This window comes from Cibotium barometz, chromosome 59 (genome assembly GCF_041138505.1).
Source record: "Cibotium barometz isolate CiBa-2024 chromosome 59, ASM4113850v1, whole genome shotgun sequence".
In the NCBI taxonomy this organism is placed as follows: domain Eukaryota; kingdom Viridiplantae; phylum Streptophyta; class Polypodiopsida; order Cyatheales; family Cibotiaceae; genus Cibotium; species Cibotium barometz.
Window position 1 is genome coordinate 6,148,559 of NC_141104.1, and position 9,487 is coordinate 6,158,045.

At 41.0% G+C, this 9,487-nt stretch overlaps 1 protein-coding gene across 2 annotated transcripts; it reads left to right on the top strand.

The window, feature by feature from the left end:
- Window positions 1–3,100: 3,100 nt before the first annotated feature.
- LOC147605421 (zinc finger CCCH domain-containing protein ZFN-like) lies at window positions 3,101–6,676 on the top strand. Of its 2 annotated transcripts, none has more exons than XM_086793503.1 (6): window positions 3,101–3,633; window positions 3,744–3,809; window positions 4,545–4,667; window positions 4,762–5,043; window positions 5,691–5,966; window positions 6,052–6,676. In XM_086793503.1, exons 1-6 carry the CDS (start codon window positions 3,484–3,486, stop codon window positions 6,292–6,294), a joined length of 1,140 nt encoding a protein of 379 aa, XP_086649629.1. In that variant the 5' UTR covers window positions 3,101–3,483; the 3' UTR covers window positions 6,295–6,676. The 2 variants fall into 2 exon arrangements, with proteins under 2 accessions (XP_086649629.1, XP_086649630.1); XM_086793504.1 differs by having other exon boundaries at window positions 6,114–6,256.
- Window positions 6,677–9,487: the final 2,811 nt, after the last annotated feature.

A 9,487-nucleotide genomic window follows, 5' to 3' on the forward strand; every position in this document is an offset into this window, starting at 1 on the left:
GCTGACATGTTTAGACTCATGGATCACGTCTTTAGGCTTACGACTCATGTCTCTAGGCTCACGCGTGGTGTTGACTCACGTGTTTAACTTGCATCTTTTTTCGCGAGATTGTGGAATCGCATCTCTCAACCTAAGAGCTAGTTTGAATGGTTTTTGAAGCTTTTTGAGATTTTTATGGACTTGATGTCGCTGGTGTTTATGGGTCCTAATCCTAGTTAATGGTGGTTGTGCAAGTAATTAAATGTTTTTGTTTGTTTTTTTTTGACTTGGTAAAAAAATGCATGAAAAAATATGAAATTCATGAACAAATATTCCATCTAATCCACACCTAATAGAGCTTAATGCTTATGTTTTTGGAGTGGATTCCACTATTAATCATAATTATAAAGTTATTTCTTAATTCAATACAATGAATTTAAGCCTTTTGGGTTCCAAATTTATGTAAATCACCAAGAAACCATGGTTTCTCCCATCCAAGGTATGAACATAGAATGCTCTAAACTTTCGATTCTAAAAAAAACATCCAAGACTCCAAACTCATATATGTTTTTTGGAGTATGACCTCCTAATCACCACCGAGCAATATAGGGTTATCCCAATTGCTTGGGATAGAGAGATGAACGAAGTTAAGGCCTAGTCCCCGTCGAGGTGGTGCCAAATATGTTCAAGTCAAGAGCTTACCTTAGCCTTGCGAAATCATGTGCCATTGGGACTTACCTTAGAGCCACAATTACAACTCCCCCCAATGTGGGTGCACTAGCTCGTTCGTCACATCCTTGCTTTGTTGTCACACCAGAATGCTCCTTTGTTAATGGGGTGAAGAAAGAGCTCTCTACATGGAGGCAAAAAAAGATACCCTTCGGAATGGTTCTCTCTCATAAAATGTGGGGGAAGAAGAATAAGGGAATCCTATAAACAAACCTATCTAGCAAGAGTCCATCAAGCATGCAAGAGCAAGAATAGGGAAGAAGGGGAGCTCTCAAGTACTTTATTATAAGGGAATGAATGTGTATTGCTATGTGTCAAAAATGACTTATATACAAGTGACTAGTTTTCACATTAGGCCGAGTAAACTTAAAAATGGTATGGTCTCTATTACTAGTTTTAAGCAAGAATGTACACGAAGTCCGTAGACTTTCCCTATTCGATATTAAGCATAAGGTAAAGCTACTTTATATGTTCCAGTGTCGTCTTACAAAAGACAAGTGCCCATCGAGCAAGTAAGATGATAAAGCGCCTTATAGTAGGTCGGGCGAGTGTGAAACCATGTTAACCTATGAATTGGTTGACCCCTTATAATATGCTAAATATCATTTGCACTCACGTTATAGGGTGTTATCTTATTTGCCTTCCATTAACATTTGTAAAATGCCATCTAATTAGTGTAATCATTACTCTCCAAAAGAAGAATTGAAGATTCCAAAATGTTTATCATCATGTTTAAAAGAAAAGCGAGACCGTATCTCTCCATTGACATAGTGATGGGTCATCTCACAATTGAGACCTTGTAGGTGTATTACAATAGTTTATGACTTTTATGTTATAACACACTGCTCTATAAAGTAAAAATAATTAAGTAACTACACATCATATTGTTTTTCATCATGCCACTTGGGATACCTCTCACAATAAGAACTTTAATTGTGCTCTTGAATTGACTAAACCAAATATAGAAGGAAAGTGGTGTTAATTAGCAATCATAACAAAATGAACATGCAGTGTACAAAAAACACATGCTAATGCTCTGATTTTAGTGCAAAATAATAGTGTAGATGTCCTTGCTAATGCCCAACATAGAATTGTTAAGAAAATTAGGTGGGAAATTCCATTTAAAATTGGCAACATCGAGCAACGTTGTCTACCTATACATTCAACGCTATGTTATGTATGTCCATAATTTTATCAACTTACAAATACCTATCTACATGTGCTCTCTATCATGTTTACTCGTGGTGGTGGCTACATGGGAATACTGTCATGATGTCAAGCAGGACATGCGATCCGACTTCGATGAAACTCGGACTGGACTAAACCCTATGACTAACCAACATTATATAAAGTGGGTGTACTGTGCTCCCCATTCACCTCGTGACATTCTCCCGCAAACCTTATTTTAACCTAACTACTGAAAGGCCTTATCAATGTGAATCCAATGCATGTACTTTTTGATATGTTAAGGAAAGGGGTAGTGGGATCATGGATGGGCTTGATTATAATAATTGGGAAGATAGGGACTTATGGGTTAAGATACTCTTTGAGAGAGACGCATAGATTTGCACATTAGTGAGGGTTTTATGGAGAATTGAAAATTGGGGGGTGGGGAGGGGGGACACTCAGTTTACGCACCGTTTTCACACCATGCGTGGGAAAACCCGATAAAAATAACAAAATAGGCTGCTTTTTGACCAAGAAAGCGTGCGACTTGTGTGAGCGCTATTTTTTTCCCGTTTAAAAAAGAGGAGGATTGCATTTAATTTGATTTGACAAGGACCGTGCCGGGGCCATCCACACGCTGGCTCCGCTGCCACGTGTGCAAGACACGTGGGCCCCCAAAAGCAAAAAAAAAAGGGCGTCGCGTGACCCTCTGACTGAAAATTTTCAATAATGAGAAAAAGCGTTTCTCAAATATATGGTAATAAAAAACTGTGGCGTTGGAAAATTTAGCGAAAAATGTTAAAACATTAAAAAACAACAACATCTGTGCTTCTTCTTTGTATAAAAAAAGCCCTTTTTCCTCCATAATAATATATAAATTACAGCTTTTCTCGGGAAAAAATCGTTTTTTACCAAGGAAAAAATCTGGATTAATTATTTAAAGGGGGAGAATGAATCTTTTTTTTAACTCCTCAGAATGACGGATTAAAGAAAATTGAATAATTTATTCTGCTTTCCCTAAATTTGCAAAGTGTTTTAAGAAGGTTTATATTTTTAGGAATCCCGGAAATAATTAAAATGCGGGGCTAAATAAAAGGTTTTGGGTGCATAATAATAATAATTGTGAAATTAAATGCGGCAAAAATAGGGTGTGGGCGACGGGACTCTAAAAATAAAGGCTACATGGTGGTACCTTATAAACTAAACTAAATCAATGTTTGTGTGTGTGGGGGGGGCAATTCTCTCTTCTTTCTCTCTCTACGACGTATCACGCGTTCACCTCTCTTCATCTCTTTTCCATATTTCCATTCATTCCAGCTCTCTGTCTCTGTCTCTGTCTCTGTATCTCTCTCTTACTTATAGCTTCATCATCGCCATCGCCATCGCCATCGCCATCTTCACCTTCTTTACCTCCCCCTCTCTTTGCAGATTACGCATTGCAAGCAGAGAAAGTAGCTTCTCCGAGACGCCGCCATCGCCGACACAGACTTGCAAGCATGCGATCAATGCATGCGATCTTTACCGTTCCTCTCCTGCTCGATTGAATCCTAGCCGTCGATTACCCCCCACCCCACACAATACGCACGGCTTGCCCCCTCCCTTCTGCGCATGAAGGTGCCCCCCCTCCCTCTCCCTGCAATGGACTCCACTGCCGGTCTCCACCCAGAGCGACCCGGTCAGCGCGATTGCGCTCACTTCCTGCGCACCGGCACCTGCCGGTATGGCCTCAATTGCCGCTTCAATCATCCTGGCTTAGAGGTGGGTTAATCTTGTGTTCCTCTTGTTTTGCAAGATGCGAGGTGTGATTATGATAGAATCAAATTAGGCTTAATCCTCTGTTTGCGTTGTTTTGCGTTTTGCGTGGTCAGCAAGATACTTCTTATGCCCGCCAGAACTCAGAGCTTCCAGAGAGGATTGGCCAGCCTGAATGCCAGGTGTGAGATCTGAGCCCTCTCAAACCTCTTACCGAATCAATAATCGTGTTTTCTCAGCAGGAAATTAATGGAGGTCTGATGGGTTTGTGTAAAAAATTTCCTCCTTTGAAATAATCCACTATTTTTTTTTAATCTCCCACAAAATGTATGTGTATGTATGTATGTAAATGCACATCTGTTCATGTGTATGTCTGTATGCTCTATATAGTAGATGTGTCCCCCATTATTATAATGTTTGATAGTGTGGTCTCCAGTTTATACATATCTGGTTTATGTATGTTTGATTTTTCTGTTGATGACCTCATTCATGGATTTGACATTTTCATATGTAGCTTGTGAGAGTTCATTTCCAGGTGCTCCTGGTGAGAGATCAAAGCCATGATATACATGTATAACGGATCCGTTATGTTTTGCATGCAAAATCTGTATCGAGAGATGCCCTGTCCATGCAAGGGGAATTTATGAAACTGATGAGTCTTGATTAGCTTTCGAAACTCGTAAAGGACTTGAACTCACCCATAAAGCTTCATGCCATGCATAGAATTACATTGTATTTGACAGAACTGTGCGTGCACCCTACGTGCATGAGTGCATGGTGGCTATAAGCCATGAAGCTTTGAAAAGCCAGGAAAAGAAAATTATTGGCAGATTTCATTCTACAGAGGCTTTTTTGATAGTATTGCTTTTGAGGTTGTTATCTAACATCATTCTGTATTTAATCTATACACATTGCAGTTTTACCTCAAGACAGGAACCTGCAAGTTTGGGTCTCAATGTAAATACCATCATCCCCAAATGAAAGATGGATCAGCTAGAGGACCCCCACAGCTCAATTTCGCTGGCCTACCTATGCGACCGGTCTGTGTAAATTTTGATCTTTATGTATATTTCCACCACATTAAACCCTGCTTTTTGGGTGGCAAACTGATGCAGAAAGCCTTTTGAAGTGCAGGGTGAAAAGGAGTGTGTTTATTATCTTCGCACAGGGTCTTGCAAGTTCGGTGTGGCTTGCAAGTTCCATCATCCAGAGCCCTCTGGCATTGGAGCCATGTTGCCATCTTTTTCTCCCATGTATTCAAATAGTGCACCGGTGTCTCCTGTACCTGTACCATCATGGCCGATTGCAAGGCCTGCTTACTTGCCTGGCTCAGGATTGCCGGGGCCATCTCCTTACATGCCACTCTTTGTTTCTTCTCCTCAAAGTATTCCAATGGCCAGTTGGAATGCATATCAAGTAAGCCCTTCTCTCCCTTTTTCTCAATGTTCTGCACTTAGTTTAAAGATCTGTAGTAATTGTATGGTGGAGGGAATATTATAATGTTCATCGGCCAGCTCTTAGCTAGCCATTGCAGCTATGCAGCTGCAGAACCAGCTGTTAGCTAGCTGCAGCCAGCTATCCCAGAATAAATGCTGACCAAATCATCTGAGAGATCAGCATGCCACGTGCTACATGGATATCTTTTTCATCAATTTTCCGGACTTATAATATAGCTGGTCAAGGTTTTACCGGATTAGGAGGTGCTACCAAAGCTGTCTGTCTGCCTTTGATGTACCGAGCAACTGGCATCCGTGCCTTCTTGGAGTTGTTTGCTAAGGACACTCGACAACAAAGCGGGTGTGTGGTTGGCTGATGTATCCCTGGGCAAGCCTTAGGGACGATGTCTTTTCCACCACTGGTTTATCAACTGGCATCCACCCGGTCGTGCAAAATGCCCTATGTATTTCTCCAGCATACCTAATTACACATTGGGTAACAAAAAAAGGTTAACATGCATACATGACATGGAGAGATTGGCCTTTGTGAGGTAGTGATGCTCACTCGTGATTGTCTGGTACAATGTAAAGGAATTACTTGTAACCCTTTTTGCTGTTTGTATACAGAGCCCAGGAAGTCATGTGCCATCAGACGGACAACAGCCGGGATTTATTTATGGCACACAACAGCATGTAGAAAGAGGGAGACTCGGCTCTGACGGGTCGTTTGGAGGTTTAGGCTTGTTTAGTTTTCCCCAAAGGCCAGGGCAACCAGATTGCCACTTTTATATGAAAACGGGGCTTTGCAAGTATGGTGCAAATTGCAGGTATCATCATCCTAAGAACACGGCAATCCCCTTGTTGCCTGCTATTATGAGTCCGATGGGGCTGCCACTTCGCCCGGTAAGATACTACCTTGTCTTACAAGCTAAGAGCTGTGATCTTTTATGATATCTAATGCCCATGTGTTGTTTGACATGTCTGACAGGGACTGCCTCTTTGTACATTTTATCTAAAAAATGGCATATGTAAATTTGGACCCCTATGCAGGTTTGATCATCCGATCGGACCCCCTTGCATGCCATCAGCTTCCTTACTTCCTCCTAAAGAAACTTTCAGGGTAGATGAGCCTGTTTCTCTGCCTATGGCAAACAATGGCTGTGGGCCGGTACAATCACCAGAAGCTCCCCAGAATAATCATGGTAGTGTTACAGAGAGCACTGAAGAATAATTCTCTCTCTCTCTCTCTCTCTCCCCCCCCCTTCACTTGTCCTCTCCCTCTCCCTTCGCCTCTTACTGCCGCTGACGGAATAGAGGAATAGGGAGGAAGTTGATGAATTGTGTTGGGCCTGCCAAACCACCTTGAATTTTCCTGGCATTTCAACCAGCTCATACTCATTGTGCCCCTTTCGCGGAAACTTGAGGACTTGAGTCAACACTCCAAAAGTCCAATTTTCTTTGAGGTATTCTGTAGGCAGTTTTTTTTTTAGCAAGGGAACAAAGTCACTGCAGTGTCATGCTGATATACTGCCTGTAATTTTGTTATATATGCGAAAAGGCCACTTTATGGCAAAACCCATTTTACCAAGATATGGGATCAAAAATTTTTATTACTTTGTGTCTTCGATTTGTGTGCGCTTGCTTACCCTAGTATGTGTTTTTAACCATGGGTGTATGTGTGTTACACTAGCCTGCTATTTGGAAGGTGATAATAGTACATTGTATTGGATGATAGTTTATCATGCTCACCATGACCAGGTTCAAAGTCAAGGCATGTGTGTGAATCAGGTTGGTTCTGTTCATGAATGGAAATGTTGGATTGTGGCTGCCATTTTGAAAGTTCAAGGCCCTCATTCTACCTCTACTAATAAGCTTGAGATTATACTGTTTGACTGTTACTTGGGAAGTGGGCTTATTTGGATGATTGGAGAAGGGGCTCTAAGGATGCGTGTCAACCGATTGCGCGTGTTAGTAAGCCAATGCACCAAATGCCTGACATTGGTGCAGCTTTTGACCACATTCAAAACCGTCAGGGCCTCAGAGCAGGTGTCATAACTCTTGGACACCGTGTCACTTTAGGAGTCACCTGTGTATTCTATATCACCAATGTGGTGATGAGCTAGACCTTCACAAAGGTGTCACTAGCCTTGTCATCTCAATCTCGTGGGCACCTTGGCTGCTCAAGCACATACATGAGTGGGGGCTTTTCCGTGAGCTCTCTATTTTTATTACAACCCGAATATGTTGGTTACAACACACACCCACACCCACCCATCCACCCACCGTCTGGCAAGATACAAGGACATCTCCACTGTAGCCAGGGCGATTTGAACCCACACAATCTCTATCCTCTGAACTACTCTATCCACTGAACTACTGCTGTGAGCTCCTTTCCCATGGACAATCAAAGAGTGAATGAGATTTGTTCAACTCAATGGGGGGCCCTTACAAAATTCAAAACAAAGATGGACATGGTGGTGGGTGTGGCTACGATGGTGCCAATTATTAAAAAGGACGAATTTAGATCAAAATTTCGTGAATTCATTAAATTCAGGAACTAAGTTCTGCTCGAAAGGGTTTCTTTTCTTTCGTATATAACTAGGCCCTTCTTTTGTAGGTCCGCTTGCCATCATCAAAAATAGATTGAAAATTTCAATCTATTTTTGTAAACCTAAAAAGCAAAGCATCCAAGTAGAAGATTAAATAAAATTTTCATTTGTTATAATTTATAAATGTTGTTTTACTTTTTTTTAAAGATTTTTAAATTAAAAAATGAAAAAAGATTTATAAGCATATTTTTTTTCATTATCTTAACAGTTATATGTATATTATAGTTATAAAAATATTTCTAATATTTGATTGATTTAAAAATATAAAGTCAAAATAAATCACTTTTTGATTTTCATGAATCATTACATTCCATTTCGTTGTGTTTCAAATTTTATTTGTCTCGAGCTCTTGAGTTTGTTTATAGAATATAGAATACACATTTTGGTCTCTAGTGGACCATTTAGTGTGCATGTTGATTTCTTCTAGGTTTGTTTGTATGCACATCTAAGAAGGTTCTTGATGATTTGAGGAAAGTACATGCGATGTGTCACACACAATCCGCCAGGCTTGCATCCACCGTGGTCCTCCCATCATTAAGAAATGTTCTTGGATGGTTGTTGATGATGAGGCTTAATGCAGGATTTAAAACTCGCATATATATCACAAGTGTCGTGCATATGGGCATGGGGCAAAAGGTGTCCCCATGTGGAAACTTCTTTCGGTGATAACTCTTACACATCGCTAAACGAGGATACTTGATAGGTTGGCTATGAATGAGGTTGGTTGAAAGGGGTTTCTGCATGGGTATGGGACAAAAGATGTGCTCGTGTCCAATGATAACTCCAACACATTGCTTTCTTCTACTTATTTGTTTGCTCTCTTTGACTCTTTACACATGGTTTGAGATGGGGAATTGAGTTTACGAGGCTAGTCGATAGGGTGGTTGTGAATGAGGTTGGGTTGTTCATGAGAATATAAGAATTTAGGGCACACGCAGTCTGGTATGTATGTTAGTAAATTGCGAGCTATGGGTGGCTTATTGAATAGGGTCGAATGATGGGCATTTTTTGAGCCTCTTTTTGAATAGGTTGGTGGCTACTCGGCCCGCTTGCTTGAAGCATGGTGATAGCACGCAAAAAGAAGTGAAGCATTTCAGAGGCTTGAGCAGTCTTGAGGTGAAATTTTGGGTTGTCCAACAATGCCAACCGTGATACGCGGCTTTTCATAGGAGTTTCCACATGGGCATGGGGTAAAAGGTGTGCCCGTGTGGAAACTCCTTCTAACAATAACTCCAACATATTGCTCTCTTTGACACTTATTTGTTTGTTCTCTTTGATTGTTACACACGGTTTGAGATAGGCAATTGAGTGTTGATGTGTAACGAGGCTAGTCGATAAGGCATATGTGAATGAGGCTCGGTTGTTCGTGAGAATGTAAGAATTCAGGACACCCAATATGGTATGTATTTCAGTAAATTGTGAGCTATGCCTGTTTTTGAATAACTGGTGGCTACTCGAAGCATGCTGATGGCAGGCAAAAAGAAATGAAGCATTGTAGAAGCTTGCATAGTTTTGAGGTGAAATTTTGGGTTGTCATACAACGCCAACTTTGGCGTGCGGCTTTGCATTGACCTTTGGGATATCTCTACCTCGTTTGATTTTAGCATGGTTGGGTATGAACGAAGAGCTCTCAATGTGGCATGACGCGTTCTCTTCAAGGTCAGGAGTATGGGTTCTTAAGTTCTCAGTCAACGAGTCGGATAAGTCCCTCAGTCAATCTTTTGTAAGACAGAGTTTGTAAGACGGCACTAGACTTTATAAAGCAGCCTTCCAATGAGCTAAATGCCAAAAAAAGGAAGTTATTGTGCCTATGAC